We start from the raw sequence: 19,897 nt of genomic DNA on the forward strand, positions 1-19,897 counted from the left end.
GTGTAACCCCCCCCTTTCTGTTTCTGGGTGATGTATTTCATGTCGATGTGAGGTCTAACTGGTTTTACAGTCTATCTTTTTTCCCTCAGGTGTCCTCAGGTGACATGCCCAGTCATGTGATTTCGTTGGTATATGTATGCCATATGCCTTGTTATGGTATGGCCCATTGTCATTACTCATTGTTAGGACTATTTTTCAATTTCATTTGTATTTGTTCAGTTCATGGTATGCAAAGCTTAATGTATAATAATTGTTAACAAAACATGTCTCTGTAAACACACCATTGAACACACTCCGCAACGATCTTGAACACAACAAGATGTTGAAATTTGACACATGGACGAATCGTATGACGCTCCCATTGACGTAAGCAGGAAGAATCGAAAGTATAAATGAACTTTTGTTGTTGTTATGGATAGTATCAATGAACTTTGAGCAGCAGCGGGATTCATTCTGGGTGTTTTGACGGACAGTGAAGCTACAGTTTCAGACGCTCAATATATCCATTTTATCTCAAAAGCCTCATACAGGAATTCAGTTTAGTGTTTTCTCGCCATGCCGCTTCCTCTGCTCCTGGTTTCTGCCCTGGTTTTTTGCACAGGTATGTATCACAGTTTGCATATGAATGCTTCACTGAGCGTGACTGTGGTGTAATGAGGGGTTTTGATATGAAATCCGTTGAATTTCTTCTCCCCGTTAATGCAGTTAAATAACATCGAATCGCTAAAGAAGTGGGGACGAAAAAAGCAATTCTGAGAATGGTTCTCATGCAAATTTAGATTGCATCATTTTTTTGTAATATTGTGTACGAGTCCTCTTCTTCCGCCTTGAGATAGATAGATAGATAGATAGATAGATAGATAGATAGATAGATAGATAGATAGATAGATAGATAGATAGATAGATAGATAGATGGATAGATAGATAGATAGATAGATAGATAGATAGATAGATAGATGGATTGATACTTTATTGATCCCAATTTGGGAAAGCTTGATAAGCAGCAGTGTGTTCAGACTAAAATACAAATAGTACTTAAAATACTTAAAAAGTGGAAAACAAATACTTAAAAAGTGGAATTGTGACATGAGATAATTTAAGATTCCTTCAAAACCCGTTTTATTGGATTTGAATGCATGTTCTATTATTTATGAAACTACTGTGATGTGATGTTACTGGTTACCTGGTGTGTTTTATTGCGGCCGGGGGAGACTAGTTGAAACCATAGACTATTTATCGAAGTTGGAGTGCGCTAAACGTGATTTGGCACTCTTTTGGGTGGGAGGGTGTCGAGCTGTTTAGACCTGGCAGGTTTGACAGATTTCGAGCCTCGGTCTCTCGTAGTGTGCGGCTGCCGCGAGGCAAAGCCGATCCCCGGGTGTCTGGTGAAAGTGTGCCGTGTTCCGGTGGTGAGCCTAGAAATCCAGCCGTGTGTTAAACCGTGTTTAGAGGGTTTCACTTGGTTTCTCAGCCCAGCGGGGGTTCCCGGTGTCTCCTGGTCCGGATGTGCGTCCTCTCCTCTCCATTTTACGTATGATGGTTTAATCAAATCAAATCAAATCAAATCAAATCAAGGTTTATTTATAAAGCACATTTAAAAGCTTTTTTTGGTCGGGCCAAAGTGCTGTACATGTAATAACTACAATCACATAAAAACACATTTCTATAATCACAATAAAAGACAATAAATTACAACAGATATTTAAAAAAAACAAAAAAACACAGGGAAATGTCTTGAGTCGTGCTCCGCTCTGACTAAAAGGCCAGGGAGAAGAAGTGTGTTTTAAGAGTAGATTTAAAAACCCCTAGGGTCTGGGCCGACCTCACATGGAGGGGCAGAGTGTTCCAGAGCCTAGGGCCAGCTGCTGCGAAGGCTCGGTGCCCTCGGGTTTTGAGCCTGGTCTTGGGCACTACTAGCAGCAGCTGGTCAGCAGACCTTAAAGCTCTTGTTGGGGTGTAGCGCTGGAGGAGTTCAGCTATATAGGCCGGAGCCAGCCCATTTAGTGCTTTAAAAACAAATAAAAGGAGTTTAAAATCAATTCGGAACCGAATTGGAAGCCAGTGTAGTGAGGCCAGAATTGGGGTGATGTGGTCATGCTTTTTGTGGCCAGTCAGCAAACGTGCAGCTGCGTTCTGGACTAGCTGCAGACGTTTAATTGACGCCTGGTCCATACCCACGTATAGAGCGTTGCAGTAGTCCAACCTCGAGGTAACAAAGGCGTTAATAACCCTTTCCAGGTCCTCAAACGATAAAAACGACTTGGTCTTGGCCAATAGTCGTATTTAAAAAAAGCAGGTTTTGACTACGCTGCTGACCTGCTTATCGAATTTAAAAGCGCTATTGAAGGTCACTCCAAGGTTCGTGACAGAGGGGAGGATATTATTTTTGAGGGAGCCCAGAATATCAACCTGGGAGGCTAGAGGTTGGGGTCCAAAAAAGATAACCTCAGTCTTGCTCTCATTGAGGTTGAGGACATTTTGGCTCAGCCAGGATTTGATCTATGCTAAGCAGTCCATCAATAGCTGTAATGAGTTTACATTTGAATTGAGTGGCAGATAGATCTGTACATCGTCGGCGTAGCAGTGGAAGGGGATGTTGTGTTTTGTGAGAATTGAACCAAGGGGCGATAACGATTGACTATATGTTGTAGGCTATATATCTGTCTCTGTGGTTATTTGAATTTTTTTTAATTTGTTTCAGTGTATTTTTAAGTACTTAATAATATGTCCTTTAATACTCTGTTACATAAGTAAAAGTATAACCATTAAAATATACTTAAAGTACCAACATTAAAAGTACTAGTTATGCATTATTTCATTTAGTTTTTTATTCTGTTTTTATACATGAGCATTTTAGTATAGTAGTTTGTCAATGTTGACAAATGTAGGTACAGCAGTAGCCTACAGTACAGCATTATACTATCTGTTTTATATTTACAAATGACTATGAGTGCTAAAATATATGTAGTGGAGTAAAAAGTACAATATTTGCCTCTGAAATGTAGTGAAGTAGAAGTCAAACTTAGCATTAAATGGACATTTAAAAAGTAAAAACGTGTCAAAAAAGTACAATACTTGAGTAAATGTTAGTTACTTCTTATTACTGATGTCATGTGACCCAATGACTCAAAATCAATGCAGAGTTGTATACATTTTGTCATATTTACTTCACCAGCACTGCTCTTATCATTTTACACTTTATTTTCTAGGAGAAGCCTTGGGGGACATTGTGTCGCTGAAGATCCAAGCCATTGCTGGAGAAACGGTGATTCTGCCCTGCAACTTCAGTGTAAAGGTTGACGCTGTCATCCCATCAGTGGAGTGGTCCAAGGAGCATGAGTACCCCACCATCGCCTTCCTGTATCGAGATGGCTGTGAGACCTTCGAGGAGAAGAATCAGACCTTCCAATACAGGACAAACCTCTTCCTGAAGGAACTGAAGAGAGGAAACGCATCGCTGAGGCTTTCCGACGTGCAGCTGTCGGATGCAGGAGAATACAAATGCAAGACGATTGAGAAAGGAAAACGACCCCGGGAAGTGGGTTCCATAGAGCTGTCTGTGGGTGAGTCCAGACATTTTATATAAAAAAAGGTGTATATCTGATGTTCTTTGGTAGAAGGGTGAGGTTTCTGAAACCCCTAACCCAACCCCAAAAGTACCATATGACGTCCTATTGGGTCTCAAACCCAATTCTCTCATTTTTCGACGGGAGTTTAAATATGTCGATCAGGAGAAAAAGAGAGAGAATCTTATTTGCTGAAACTTTCTGAGCCTCTTAACATACTGGGGACACATTCATGTATAAAATACATTCAATTTGCATATTAGGTGACCTTTAAGTACAATTTTGAGGTACTTTTACTTGTATTCCTACACTCTGGTACTTCTACTTTTACTCAAGATTTACATACGAGGTAAGATTGAGCTTTAACAATGCAACTCCCATATCATATTTATGCTTTTACACACACTGTTTCTATAAAATAGGGCAATAATCAAAATAATATTGTAGCGACCCTGTATAGGGTGCTGTGTGGGTCACTCAAGCATCCCCCGTCTCTCTGCCAATCACAGAGCTGCGCAGTAATGCTGGTCGGTCTGCGGGCCTGTGGTTGGAGGAGCAGAGGGGGAGGGCTGCACAGTGTGTGATGTTGATCCTGGTGTGTGTGTGTGTGTGTGTTACTGAGTGAAGTACTGGAGTGACGTTGAACCTGCAACCTGTAACCTTTAACCTATGAACCTGTATTTGTATGCTACCAAAGGAGCTATTAAACCTAAGAACTTGAAGCCTGTTTCTTACTCCTATTACGGAACGTTTCAATATGTTCTGTATCTTTTGGGTTTGGATTTTTTGGGGGGATTATCATAATTGCATGGACGATTTTCCAAGTATGATCATTTTTATAAAATGTTGTCTTGCTGTTTCCAGATGGTAATGTCTGTATCGTTACTAGAATAATTTCCATCCAAGATCATTTCCTTAAACTTATTTCATGCACATATTTGAGTGTCCAATTCCCCCTAAATCAGATTTTTCGAGGGTTTAAAGTGTCTAATTTGGCATCATATAATATACCTTTTTATTTTCATTTCAGATGAATTCAAGACGTCCTGTACTCCACTCATCATCATTGCTGTTATAGAACATATCATTTTATGTGCAATATTTGCCCTCCTATACAAGACCGGTGTCATCTCTGGTAAGTTGGAAACACTATTTTATTAAGAACTTTTGATTGTCTGCCTCTGCAAAATCCCAGAGTTCCCCCCATATTGTTTTCTGTTCATATGGTTATTTGTTCCAAGTCCCATTACAGGGGCTTTGAGGACAACATCAAGTAATACAGTTCTCTCCCTTCAGCACTGTTAATACTGCTTGTTGGTCAGATGTGCAGATTTGCATGGATTTCAACAATTCCATTGAAAATTGACCAACTCCTTAAGATTCCCAGATTGCATCTGATTGACAATAAAAGCCTTTAAACCAAATAAAAGTGTTGATTAACAGCTTTTAATGAGAACGAAACACTGGCGTTAAGTTTAATTCAAATGGCAGTAACGGTATATTAATACAGCATATCAGGAATCATCTTCATATTGTATTTATTTTCAGTTGGAAACTGTATGTCAGTATTGATATGTTTGAAGGACATTTTGTTGTGCTTTTACACAGTGGGGGACAACAACTGCTTTCTACGTAAGCAACACACCAAGGTGCCACAAACAGAAGAAGATGACAACGGGGAAAAACAGACTGATCAGAGGAAAATCCGTGACCTGGAGTACAAACTTAATGACCAAGAAGAGATAATACGCAGTCTAAATGAAAAACTGGATGACTTTGGATCCAAGCAGAGTCCTGTGGTTTTTCATGGCCAGCCTACGATTGTTAACATTTCTTCCGAGTCTTCCCCAGATGTCTCAAAACCCCTGAAAACTTCAAGCAAGTTTCCCCACAACGACAATCCAACACCAGCAGCTTCAACCAACAACAACCATCAAGGTTCTGTCAGTTTACCCCAGAACAAAGACTCAAAACCAGACGTCCCAACACACATCCCTGCGTTCCCTCCGATCCAAAAGGGCAAACATAACCACAGCAGTCCTGCTCTTTTGACCAAAAATGATGAAGTGTCCCCCAGTTCTCCTTCAGCCTCCTCTTCCTCGCTGGTTCAGCGTTCGATGAGCATGTCCGAGTCTGGATCACGTTCAAACGGTGCCAAACCTCAACGTAGAAACACCTTCTCCTACCCATTTCCGATCGTTAACCGCTTCTCTCTTCTGGAAAATCTACCTGAAGATGATTCCATGCCGCTGCTTGAATGAGAGCAGAGCAGGGGTTTTTTCATTTTTTTAATTCAGTATAGGAAGATATCAAAATAAGTGGTCAGTGATGGAGAAAGTACTTAAAGTAAAATGAGTGCAGAAAAGGTAAAGACCTGCATTCATGATTTCACTCTAGTCAAAGTATTTGTAAAATACCAAAAATATTTTGTTTTAATAATATCGGCTAAATTATATCACAAATATACTTCTAACATTGTAATGTGGTGCAGGTAAGTGTGGAGCTAACTTTTGTATATTTTGTATACAACCAGAGGCCTGTACTACGAAGCTGGATTTTCGCTTAGCTGGCTAACTTCAGGGAAAGCTCGGGCTTTCCGGTCCTACGACGCTGGTTCTCTTTTTAGCAGGCTAGATTTCCATGGTAACTTATGCTGAGCGGCAAACCTCCTCGGGAGGAGGTTAGGTTGCAGGCTAAGAGATCAACTCAGTGAAAGCACCGCCTGCTGACCAATCAGAGCTCCGTGTGCGGAGTTTAAAGCTATCAAGTCATATTACAGGATAGAGAAAATACAGAGAAAACTGCCGTTGCAGGAAAGACGGCCGGCAAAAATCAACTGACTGTGTGAACGTGAAAATTAATAGAATATCCCCTCCCATCTTCAGAGCAATCTGACTATTATAACATTAGCGTTAAGAAAGCTTACTTAAATATCTGCCACGACATAAGTAACCGGATCAGAGTAACATTAAGTACAGTCCGCGGCACTGTGAGTGGCAGTGCAGACGTCGATGTGTCCCATTATCACTCATATCATATCACATCATAATGTATCATATATTTCCTTATTTGAGTCAGCTTCTTGAGCCGTATCTGGCCGTGCAACACTCACAGTGTCACATACTGCATGCAGAAGTATTATTTTAAGCAACACATTAAGTTGACGAAACACTCGAGTCAAATTCTCCTAATTAAAGTCAGATCCACTCGTGTCTTAGACGGGGCAGTGATTTCATAAACCTGTTAATGTACACATTCAAACGCTTTTTCTTTTACCAGCTGTATTCACCTTGCAGGTGCAGCTATGTGGCTTTTATCCTGGATAAAGTGTTTAAGTCATGGATGTTTAAAGTTGAACTTCTTCATATTTGACTAATATTAAAGTTCACTTTTCATTCAGGAAGTATGACGCTGCGCTGTCAGTACGCTTGTCCGTGTTTGAGATTGGTCGAATGCTCCAAATACCACCCCTTTCATGTGAACGCGCACCTAACTAGATAGGACACGGCTGGCTTGAGCGATCCACTCGATAACCAGCGTCGTAGTACAGTTTAGCCAGAGCGCGTATGTTTTGGATTGGGCCAACCGGCTAACTCAAACATATCCAGGTTAGGAAAATCCGGCTTCGTAGTACAGGCCTCTGGTCTACCCTCCCTCTGCCCCCCTCCCCCCACGGGAACTCCACCTTTCTCAAAGAATATGTACACTAACACTTGAACCCAGTGGCGGCCGGTCCATAGGGGCGCTAGGGGCCGCCCCACCTCTTCCCATATTGAAAAAAAAAAAAAATAATAATAATTAAAATTAAAATTAAAAAAAAAAAAAATGTTTAAAAAAATATATATGTTTTTATTTTTATTTTTAATGAACAAGGTAAATATTATATAATTGGTATCAGTAAAATGTATAATCTACAATAAAATCTCGTTTAAAATTGTGTTACGATGTCTAAAGTTACTGATAAGTCACATGTTTCCTGCCTGGCCTTGCCCATGCACCTTCTCTCGTCTGGGCGCTAAGAGAGGAGCCTTCAACCAGTGCAGCAGCAGCCACCAGCAGCTGACTGTTGCTATCTGTAACGTGTAAACTATGCCGCGAAAATATAATTTCAGCCAATCAGCGTTGTCAAAGATGACGGTCACCGGGCGCCAATGTCAGCGCCCAGTGCAGTCTGTGAGTAGTTTGGACAGTGACTCGTATCCGGTTGACGCAGTAGTTGATGAGGATGGCTTCGTGTGCAGGTGGAGTCTCCGGACCTCGGTCCCCGGCTAATTCTGTTCAAGAGCTAATCTCCAATCCTTTCGAAAGGAGAAGTTTGGCAGATAAATTGTTGCTTAAAGACCTTGCACCGGACCAACCCGATTTGAATATATCGCAGCAATCTCGTGAAAAAGACAACATTTATACACGAGGCTTCACAAGTAGCTGGTACACAAGAAAGGCTTGGCTAGCTGGATGCAAACAGGTAAATGCTGTCTTTTGTTTCCCATGCTTGGATATCACTTTATATGTAGAGAGGAGGTTTCCCATGGTTGTTAGAAGTTTATTAATAAGTGGGCATTTATCACAGAAGTGATTGTTCTGTCTCCACGTTTGTTGCATTGTCTGTGATGTATTTTCCAACGGTTATAGCTCCTGTTCTGTCCCAGCAACACTACACGGTTTGCAGCTCCACCACATTTTTGGTTTATCTTCGGTGTCGCTTAAAATCTGCTTCCCATCGGACTAAAACCTCCACGTAATCTGAAGACAGATACTTGAAGTTATTTAAACCTTTTGCAAACTTTATGTTCTTTCTTGCTCTAGCCTTGCCAGTTACATTGTACATAACACATATATTATCATTATGCTAACTGGTTGTTCGTGTTAGACGATGTAGCTTTTTCATTTCTGAGTTATTGCTATATGTAAATAAGCCTGTTTGTAAATAATCCTCAGAGAAACAAAGAAAAAACACAATTTATGACATTTTGTGCTGTGGTTATTTTTTTTAAATTGCATTTATTCACAGTTCAGTTTGAAATGCTGTAGTGACTTGTATTGAACCACTTAAATATTTATAATTAATGCTACTGAAAAGATGCTATTAATTTTATATCTCACATGCAGTTCACTGTAAAGCTACTTGGTGAAGGTGTTGGTTCATAAAACATGAACAGTTTTAAGAAAGAAAAAAACAGACCAGTTCTGAGAACACAAATTCCTGGTAAAGTAGTAGATGTTCAGGTTGATAAATAATATTTTCCACACTGAAGATTATGGAGGTATTGATCAGTCTTCTCATATTTTTAAGCCTCGATTTCTCCTTTCCCCCCCCCTCTAACATCACCAGAAGTCATCATTTAAGGGGTCATTTCTCGAAAAAAAATTTCGGGGGGAAACCCCCCGGACCCCCCGGGTAGGTCACTTACGGTACGTCAAGAGCCCCACCAAAAAAAAAGACCACCGGCCGCCACTGCTTGAACCTGAACACACACATGCACGTGTGCAATATGTGGTGTAATGTGTTTTGGGCCATAACATTAAATTACAACAGGATTGTACGGTTATGAATTCATAACAAGTTAGTTATGATGTAGTTAAAACAATATTGGATGATAGTCATTATTTATGAGTGTTTTGGACTGAGATAAATCATGGGTCAAAATTGACCCGCGAACACCATGAACGGTAACAGCTTTCGAACACAACACAAGGGTTAATTAAAACACTGTTATTGGTAAATGTGTACTTGGGTAAATGTAGTTAGTTACTTTGTATTGGTGGGTTTTGGCATTACAGATGTTTACAAAGTGCTCTGTTCACAGGAGTCATTTATGGGTTAGGGTTACTCAATTACCTCTCTGTGCATTTTATTACAGATAACATCATGTAGTACGTTCAGCTAAAGATAAAGAGCACCCCCTTCTGGAAGAATCATGATATTGCTTTTTTATTCTGCTTTATTATTCTGCTTGTTCATTCATTCAGATGTACATTTATTTTAGATGTCCTTTCACCTCCACCTGTCTTTGAATGCTGTGAGAAAATGTCTATGTCTCATGAATTGTTCAAATGTATTTACTTTCATTAACCGGTTGTTTGCTTCAGACTTTGTGTGTATTTATTAAACCATCCTGCATCTCAGCTGCCTGCTTATCATCCTCTGTAATGGGTTGAAGTAAACCATCCTTTTAGCATTGTTAAAAACAAGATGCATTTCCTTTAAATGCCAATGTTTGTACTTATGTACCTTCATAGACTAAAAAAAAGGGAACTCTGTAAATAGACTTTGGGTAGTGCAATACGTCGGGACAAGACAAATATGTCTCGTTTATTTATTGATAGATCGTGATCATGAATTCAATCTTCTATTCAGACTATTTAATATTTCTGATTGCTTTACCACATAGCCAAAAGCTGATGAGGGGTGTGTATGTGTTGTAAAGAATTAGCTGTATTGTCTTGTTTAATGTTGTTTGTTTATTTCAAAATCTTGAATTAGTGAGGTACTAAATGATATTCTTGGATGCATAAAGTAGAGGGTTGTAAGCAAATGGCAAGATGTCCCCTGGATAATAAAAACAGTGAGTGCAAGTACACAATAAAATGATAATTTTCACCAAAATAAGTTCTGTATTTTGATTGTTTTCAGGTATTTAAAACCATGAATCTCCATGTATCTAAGGATGATGTGTTCATGTATGTGCTTAATGCTTAATGTGTTTTGAATCAGCTGGAAAACGCAGTCAAAAATCTGAAAAACGTTCAAAACACTTTAGGATTTGAGACTTGCCTGTCTTTGACTTGGTACATACGTGCAGAACAATGACTTCCTGCTATTAGCAGATAAAAGACACTAAATAACTTATATGAAAATGACTTTCTAAGCACACACTTCCCTCAAGACTTATTTCAAATTTGGGCACCAGGGGGCACAATAAGACAACACAACATTTTAAAACAGCTATGGCATAAAATGGTTTAATTAATCTTGGGATCCTTGCAACATACAATGCAATATAAAATGTATATAGCTTCCATTTAAGATGTGTACACTTATGTTAAAATCAGAATCAAGATTTATAGCCAAGTACGTTTTTCATATAAATTGAATTTTGATGTGTTACTAGAAATAAAAATAATAAAAGGTAATGCAAAACCAAGAAATATAAAAGTAGAAAAATCTATATATTAGCACGTTTATGAAACCTAGTATTGGCAAAAATCTGACGTGTTTTTCAACTTCAACAGAAATTCAACCATCATAGGTTAGTATCTCATGACACCTAGTGGGCACTTTCATCCAAACCATGAGACCAGACTTCAAACTCTCATTTAAAAACCAGAATTGGAAATAATTAAAGCCTATAAAATCTTAAACAAGGCACTCATTAAGGTGTTGGAAAATCAAACTGCATTAACATTTCCCAATATAATGATATTAGGAAAACAACATGCTTACTATATAAAAGTCTAATTTTGAGAAGACAGGTTTAGTTATCGACCGCACGCACGCACGCACGCACGCACGCACGCACGCAAGTTAACCTTACATGTGACCCGGTGCAATCTTCCCCTTTCCATGGGTTTTTCTGAGAAGTATTAAGAGTCCTTAAGAACTGGTCAGCTTGAGGTTTTTGTGAAAGCTGGATTTCACATATTCAGAGTTATATTTGACTCTCGCTAAAGAATAAATAAAAATCCTCCCAACATGATGCATAGTTATTTAACTGCTTTTGGTTTTAGTGAATCAGTGTCTTTAAACTAAATTTGGAGATTCGTTTTTCATCACGTCAAACCCCAATCATGAGTGCGATATATGTGCAAACATAAATGCAAAAATACAGTATATACTTATAACTAAGCTGTAATGACCAAAAGGAAAAGAGTTTGACATGTATTGTAATAACTTAGTACATGTTCTTCAGAACTGTGGACCCTTCCTTCTATATTTCTTTCAAACAAACCTTTTAAAGCTGATTAATCTGTTTTATGATATATCCAGCAATCATGCATATCATGCAAACACCCCAAATGCTTTAATCTCTGTGTTTTTGTCAAGTAGCACGTCTTTGATTATCTTAAAAAGTGCCCTTAATGTCAGTTTAAATGTGTGTATATGAAGCTCCCAACCTCCGTATCATATGGTGGCCGACTGGTGCAAACGCGCTACTGCAGCCCAAAACACTTCCATCATAAAGTTGGCTTACTGTCACTGCTGGAAGAGTTAGTCTGTAACTGTTTGGTTAGTATTATTTTTAATTACTAGGTTAGCTAGCTAGCTAACAGCAGATCTGCAGAAATATCAGAAGGAATCATGTGATCAGATTGTTCAAATAAGCAAATAAAACATTTCAGTTTATTCACCGACAACAGTGACAGTTGGACAACTTTATTATCCACGAACGTCAACAAACGCTCCGGTCACTTTTTAGTGTCTCCTGGTTTCCGTTGTGTTTTGAGCTTCTTGCAGCATTTTTTATTTGCAGTGTTTCATAATTGCAGCGTTTTGTCAAGTTGCTGAAGATGTTTCTTCATGTTTTTGCACATTTGTGTTTTTATAATTGCATCTCTTTTTTAAACTACATCACGTTTTTCCTAAAGGAGGTGTTTTGGGCCGTCATTTCCTGAATACAAAAAGGAAAGATTCAGATTACATCTAAGAGTCCACCCACTTTCATGTACAGCAGAAACATAAATCAGACTTCTTCCTTACACTCAGTTCACATTTGAGGAACAGTCTTGTTTCTACTGCTGTGTGAACAGAAGGACCAATCGCGCTTAATCCCATGAATCCAGCGTCGGGTAAGAATTTCCTTTTTTTTAAAATCCCTTTTTATGCTTTGTTTTATTATTCTATTTATGTACTTATATATATTTAAATAGAAAATGCCAATATGAGGCAAGGTTTGTTTTATATTGTTTTGAACATTTGTATTTAAGTTTAAGGTAAAGAAGTAGTTGCTTAGTTTTGATTACCAGATGCTATTTTCAATACTTGATATAATTGTTTTCCTGCTTTAGATTATCCCCACTGGGAATTGTCTTGAAAACAATTCTCAGAATCAAAACTGGATCTAAATTCTGAGCATTTACTTTCATTTCTCTTTCATAAAAATGTCCCAGTTGACTGTTCCTCTTACCCTTAAACTTGACCACTTGAAGTCATACTTCTGTATTTCTTTAAAGCTCACCTTTCAGAGCTGATTCATTTATTATTAATGTTTGGTTTGTATCTTCTACGTAGCACATCGTTGATTATCTTAAAGAGGACATATTATGCTAATCTTCAGGTACATTTGATTATTTTGTGCTTCTACTGTGACATGTTTTAATGCTCAAAAGTGCTTTATTTTACCGACCACAGCCAGGGCCGGTTCTAGACATTTTGGTGCCCTAGGCGAGATTATGATTTGGTGCCCCTCCCCCTCCAAGCAATACACAATAGAATATATAAAGAATAAATGAAATATCTCTACAAAAGACCAAAACACTACAAAAACTGAAACGTATGAACATGTTCTAATTCGGGGGTGGACGTCACATCCTCTTAGGGCAGGGGTGCCCACACTTTTTCAGCTTGGGAGCTACTTTTAAAATGACCAAGCCCATAAGATCTACCTACAGGGCCCTGCCCAATCTGTGTCGCGAGCGGAGGGGGGGGGTGCTAGTGGACTAAACGGCGGATAAACTGTGGCATTTGCGCTTCAGATGGGTTCATAACTGCATGAACCCGTATGGCACAATGCAACTCAGACTGGCTTACCTGTACGTCAATCAAGTGGCAAATGCCATAGTAAGGATGGATGATAGGCTAACTTTAAAAAAATGAAAAATAAAAAATAAAATATATATATATGTACCGTAATTTTCGCACTATAAAGCGCACCTGAATATAAGCCGCAGCAGCTAAATTGAATGATGTGTACATATATAAGCCGCACTGGACTATAAGCCGCAGGTGTTTTAATGTTTAATTACCATATCTAAGGGTTCGTGCACAGAGGGGATTGTCGGGAAAGAGATGGCTGTTTGAGGAAGCTCCCATTTATTAACATTTCAACAAACAAGTTGCATATTTGCATAACGTATTCAAGTGTTACCATTTAGTGCAATAGTAGCTACAGAACATGTACTGTGCTGTGTAAACTGTACTGTATCACATAGCGTTTCAGACACACAAACTTTTCAACTTTCAAACTTAGGAGAGGTTACGTCTTCTTTGTGTTATAAGATAGGACTGGCAGGGTCAGTCAAACCTGGTCGTTATCCCGCGGAGCTCCTGTCCCGGTCCCTTGCGCTCTCTCGGCCCGGTGTCTACAGGGCTAGCCCGAGGATCCCCCGCTAGCATCCCCCTCTAGCATCCCCCGCTAGCAACAGGCCTTCAAAACAATGTTAGAGGCGCTCCTGAAACAGCGTCAAAACGGGTATATTTCCCGGGCTTTAATATACGCTTTGTTTCACTGGTTTGTTGTTTTGCTCCTCCGTGTTTTCAGAGCAAGTCGTCGGAGCTGTAAAAATCCATAGATTAGCCGCACCGTTATATAAGCCGCAGGGTCGAAAAATGGGAAAAAAGTCGCGGCTTATAGTCCGAAAATTACGGTATATATATTTTTTTCATTTTTTTTTTTTCAATGCAATGCGATCTACCCACACTATCTTCGCGATCGACGTATTGGGCACCCCTGCTCTAGGGGGGTCCAGGGGTCTGCCCCCCCGGAAAGATATTTTTAACATTTTTAAATAAAATGCTTCAATCTGGTGCACTTTGAGCAGAATTACTAGAGACTAGATCTAGGGGGTACAACTCTAAACACCCATATGAAAAAGATCGGTTTACATTTTAATAACCAAATAAGTATGTGAACATAACCAATAACCTACCATAGCCAACAAATGAATGTAACGTATTTTATTTTTGTTGTTCATTCATATCTTATTTTACCTAGTTAAAGGTAGGGTAGGTAAGTTTGAGAAATCGGCTCGAGATCGCTAGAATTTGAAAATACACAACCGGAGAAAATCTGCCACTTCCTTTCAGAGCCCCTCCTCCAACACACACGAACGCGCACATGACCAATGAGGGCACGAGATAAGTTTGTGCACAGATGGAAGGCTGACAGGCAGGTAGGCCATCCAGTTATTTTAGCCGGGCCGGCTAAAATGATTGGTCGTGCTTTTTACAGTATTACGGCTTCCACAGATGACATTTTTTTATGGATTTTTTGTCAAAGCACTTAAGATATTCATTGCTATCGGGATGTTAAGAGCATTCCATGGAATATAACAAAAAGTTTATCTCGAGCCGGTTTCTCAAACTTACCTACCCTACCTTTAATGTTGTTACATCAAGGCCGCAAATTAGGATGAGCACCAACGGTCAAAAATGTTTTTTTCCCTCCCAGAACTACTGGCGAAGCGCCCTCCCAGATCTGGCGCCCTAGGCGACCGCCTATGTCGCTTTTGCCAAAAACCGGCCCTGACCACAGCTAGATTGTTTGTTTCACAAGTAATAAAGCTTACTTATAGGATGTGCCCCTGAATCAACAGATTGGCCCAACAGGTGGAAACCACTGCGTCTTTCATCAGTAACCATTGGGAATATTAGACTGTGAACTGAGAGACCATTTATAAGCACAAACACCTTTATAAGAACATCCATAAACATTAATCTGTTTGCATCTTGCAAATTATTTATCTAATATATCATATTCCATTTACTTGTATATAGACTCTTCTTGCACTATTTCTATTTCTATTTACTTGCACATCAAAAAACATGCTCTGTTTTAATTGTTCTATGTCATATATATATATATATATATATATATATATTCATGTTGCACTGTTGGAGGACCCTGTGACCTACGTTTTTCATTGCCATATCTACACTTTGGCTAATGTGCACATGACAATAAAGCCTTGAATCTTGAATCTACAGGAAGGAGAAACCCCTAAAAAGCATGAAAGGGCCTCTTTAAGAAGTAGAATTTCAGCAGTCCACTTCGACAGTCATGTAATGTTTCATCGTTCGTTTTGTTCTGTCTTTTGACCCTAGTGTTTGGCGATGGCATTACTGAAGATGTGGAGCATCCCGCCCCTCGCTGCTCTCCTCCTCCTATCCATCGTTCCCACTGGATCCAAAGTGGTGGATTCAATGTCAGAATGTGCAGAGTTTCTCCTTAACGAAACTCCACCGAATGTCCCAGGAATCCTAGAGGGAGGGAACATCCTGGACCAGAACAGATACAAACCCATTTGCCAGACTTTCCACGGCATTAAACGTTATGTGACGCTCTACGACACGAAAAACAAGATCCCAGTGTTTTCTGCTTCCAAGTACATCGGAACAAACAGCACAAGACCTAAGAACATTTGGAAAATAGAACCCCAGGTATGCTTTTGTTGTACTATCTAATCATTCACAACTATACTATAACATTGTTAGGCCAAGAAACTTAAACACTGCTTTGAGGAACCAATCCTCAACTCAACCACCCTGCCCTCAGTAACTTTGCCTTTTAATGGTTACAGCTTGAGGACATTCATGGCAATGAGAACATGAGGAAGGATGGCAAAGGAAAGACCTACAATAAGCAGGCTGGGAATTCTGACTACACCAACCACTACACCAAGCGAGGGTTCGACAGAGGGCATTTATTTCCATGCTCTTACGCCTCTACAGCAGATGATAAGAAGTCTACCTTCACCCTCACCAACATTGTTCCACAGAATGGTTTTTTCAACAAGGGAAGCTGGAACAAAATGGAGATCTGCATCAAATGTGTTCTGGACGAATATTGCATCAATAACAACAAAATCAAAGAAGGATTTTTGGTCATTGGAGCCCAGCCAGGCAACAACATCATTTCAAACAAGGTTAATGTCCCGTCCATGCTCTGGTCTGCGTTCTGCTGCTACAGTCACAGTGAAAACAGGTGGCTAGCAAGTGCCCACTGGGGCCCAAACATTAATAAAACAGACAAATATCTGCAGATCAAGACCTTGGCAGAGCTCCATAGTGAACTGAGCACAGTGAGCTCAGCATTTGAAGTGTTTCCTGGAATCACAATGTCCTCTCCACACAACTGTCACTGAGTTTTACCCAAAACTAAATGCTGGAAACAAACAATGCCAATGCCCACCACCCATTCTGACTACTTCTGCCGCTCCAAATCTACGGCCCCTAGTACCGCATCTGGACCTCTTAATACCTCATCTGGCCTACTTTCTAGCACCTCTGATCCTTACAGCACAACATTTGCTGATCTAACTACTACATCTGGCCCACTGAGTTCTTCATCTGTTCCACTTTCTACGACATCTGCCCGATTCACTACCACATCTGACCTTTACAGTACAACATCTGACCCACTTTCTAGCACATCTGGAACTCTTTCTACAACATCTGGAACTCTTTCTACAACATCTGGCACTCTTTATACCACATCTGCCGATCTTACTACCACATCTGCCCCCAGAGATGGGGTCGTTACTAAAAAAAAGTAATATATTACATATTACATATTACTTAAAAAAAAGTAATATATTACACTACTTCGTTACTCTCTACATAAAGTAACTCGTTACTTTACTCGTTACTTTACTCGCAGGGCCGGCCCGCCCCTCCCTACAGGCAGATCACGCAGACTGCTAAAGTTTCAAATGTTCTCTTTAGTTCAGTTTCCATTGTCGCATAACAAGTCAGATAGTCAGATAGCTCTGACTATGGCTGTCCTCTGTCTCCTGCTATCTGTATTTTGCGCAGTATATCTCTGAACGATGCGATGGTGATTCCACTGTGCAAATGGGCAACATTACCTCTACTATGAAGGATGCTACAAGCCTGTCCATCTCTGCTTTGGTTACCGGTCCTCCAAATTCTAATTTGTGCTGCTTCGGTCGGCGGCGGCGCACTCACAACATCCTCACTCTGGGTTCGGGGGTCCTTAGCTATTAGCTTCACCTTAGCATGTGTTCTTTGCAGGTGTTTGTTGAGGTTTGACGTGGTGTTTGCAGCAGTGGATAACAGCTTCTGGCCTGGACACAGTTTGCACCTCACCGTCACATTCCTGTCTATTCTTCGGACGAACTCAAAATAATGGGCATACCTCCACCCCTCGAAAGTTATCGCTGACTCAGCCATGTTTATGCAGCACTGCACGTGGAGATGTGGACGCGCAAGTCGCGCAGATTACGTACATATAAACCTGCGGCGGAAACCCCTCTTGTCTGTCAGTGTGATTATGACTGATTTTATAAAAGTAACGAAGTAACGCGTGTCGGGGCAATGTTAGTAACTGTAGTGTGATTACTGAATTATAAAAGTAACACGTTACACTACTCTGTTACCGACAAAAGTAATATTATTACAGTAACGCGTTACTTTGTTACTTTACACCCAACTCTGTCTGCCCCTCTTTCTACCACATCTATGCCTATCACCACTACATCTAGACCATATTCTACCACATCTACGCCTCTCAGTACAACATCTGCCCCTACAACCACAACAACTAGCTCCACTGCTTTGACAACCAGTCCCTACTCAACTACTGCTGTTACCATCTTGAGCACCACTATACCTACAACGACAGAAACTCCTCCTACAGCCACTCTCCCTCCTACCACAACATCTGTTGACCAAAGTCCCTACAACAACCACAGAAACAACTGCTTCAACAACTACTTCCACTGCTACAACTACAACAACAACCACAGTCCCCACAACAACCACCAAAACTACAACAACAACAACTACCACTACAACAACACAAGGAGGAGAAGGAGGAGGAGGAGGAGGGGGCGGAGACATTACATTTGTTCCAACCACTACTATCGCTACTACCACGACCACCGTTCATGCCTTAACCTCTACCCAACAATCATCTACCCAAATTGGGATCAATACAGTACTTATCTATCCAACTATCTATCTATCTATCTATCCATCTATCTATCTATCTATCTATCTATCTATCTACTGAGCCATTAACTTCTCCAACCCCTCAGAGCAGTTCGACTGTTGTTCCTTCCAGCGACAACGTTACTCTTTCAAATCCCACATTCAGCTTTTCTCCAAATCAAACGAGCACAGGTACCGTTCAAGCCACCAATGCATCTCTTCCAATATCCAGTGTTTCTCAGTCAAACTCCACAAGTACTCCGACTTCAATGGCTTATCGCGTCATCTCCACTCATCGTCCGCCTTCCCCTTCAGCCCCTGCTCAAACTTCAAGGCCTCCGACGATGATCAATCCTCCTCTTCCTCTTTCAAATTCCTCCATCCTGTGTCCGACTCTGACACAAGTATATATTTCTCACTATTACCAGAATGTCCTTGCATACTACCAGGTGCTATCCCAATACCAGAGTGAGAACTAGCAGGTGTTGACAATACCCTCCTCAAACATTTGGTGCCACTATATGCTGAGCCGCTGTGCTTTCCTTCAAATTAAAAGTCCTTCAGTTAGTGGACTTGACTTAATTAGAGGATTTAATTACCTTTATTTTACTCCTCAATGTGATTTTGAATGTATGTTGCATGCTTTCCGTTCGCATTTTGAATTTGTTGGAACACAACTATGCAAAATAAACTTGCCTTGCATCCAAAGAAGTGCAAATTTCATTATTAAAGAAAAACACGGGGCGAAACCTGCACATGGAAAGTTTAAGAGAGCCAGTGAATTTATTACATGATCAGAATAAAGGTGAAAAAAAACATACCACCAGTCTTTAGAAATAACCTCAGCTTTTCACATCTTTACAAGCATCTTAGTTGAGCATTTTATTAAAAAATATATAGAAGTCAAGATGCCTGTTACGAACCCACTAGGGATGAGTAAGATAACATACACCAGATGGATTTGGTAAGTAATTATAATAGGATTTAATGAGCAACAACAAAGGGTGCACAACAAAATGAGGTCAAAATAAGCCTAAGCCAAACAAAGAAGCCAAAAGGGCGCAGTTCTACTGCTGGTAACAGGAGGAGGACTCTTGAAAATGAGCCTAATTAACACACCTGATATCTCTTCCAATTAACTTTATTGGAAGGAGGCTGCAGGAAAACGCAGCTAACTAGATAAACTAAACACACGCTACTCTAAACACATAAATCAACACGCTACTCTAAGCACACATATAAACACGCTAAACACACAACACTAAACACGGATCACAATAGTCAAACACAGTCTATAGCTCAAGACTGAAGTGTCCACGACACAGGAGCAAAATGTGTGAGGCGTCTGATCGCAGCAGAGCCTACCGAGTGATAACGGTACGTCTACACAGCAGCGTTAAAAAAATCTTGGAGGTGGGCGTATCTGAAGCTTGGGGATTTTTTG

At 40.1% G+C, this 19,897-nt stretch overlaps 2 protein-coding genes across 2 annotated transcripts in view; both read left to right on the forward strand.

Annotated features, from left to right (window-relative positions):
- Nucleotides 1-6,145, forward strand: part of LOC117497953 (erythroid membrane-associated protein-like) — a 65,034-nt gene extending 58,889 nt beyond the window's left edge. Inside the window, exons 5-6 of the mRNA XM_034149989.1 lie at nt 4,597-4,701; nt 5,175-6,145. Coding sequence (XP_034005880.1) covers nt 4,597-4,701; nt 5,175-5,827 — 758 coding nt within the window. The 3' untranslated portion in view covers nt 5,828-6,145. The remainder of the gene's footprint in view (nt 1-4,596; nt 4,702-5,174) is intronic.
- Nucleotides 6,146-12,266: 6,121 nt separating this feature from the next.
- LOC117497960 (endonuclease domain-containing 1 protein-like) lies at nt 12,267-17,093 on the forward strand. Its single transcript, XM_034150002.1, has 3 exons — nt 12,267-12,353; nt 15,607-15,942; nt 16,083-17,093. Exons 2-3 carry the CDS (start codon nt 15,616-15,618, stop codon nt 16,644-16,646), a joined length of 891 nt encoding a protein of 296 aa, XP_034005893.1. The 5' UTR covers nt 12,267-12,353; nt 15,607-15,615; the 3' UTR covers nt 16,647-17,093.
- The last annotated feature ends 2,804 nt before the right edge of the window (nt 17,094-19,897 follow it).

Source organism: Trematomus bernacchii, unplaced genomic scaffold (genome assembly GCF_902827165.1).
Source record: "Trematomus bernacchii unplaced genomic scaffold, fTreBer1.1, whole genome shotgun sequence".
NCBI lineage: Eukaryota > Metazoa > Chordata > Actinopteri > Perciformes > Nototheniidae > Trematomus > Trematomus bernacchii.

Coding starts and splice junctions, on each gene's coding strand:
- LOC117497960 (XM_034150002.1), top strand. CDS start 15,616: ATGGCATTACTGAAGATGTGGAGCATCCCGCCCCTCGCTGCTCTCCTC. Junction 15,943..16,082: donor TTTGGAAAATAGAACCCCAG/GTATGCTTTTGT, acceptor TAATGGTTACAG/CTTGAGGACATTCATGGCAA.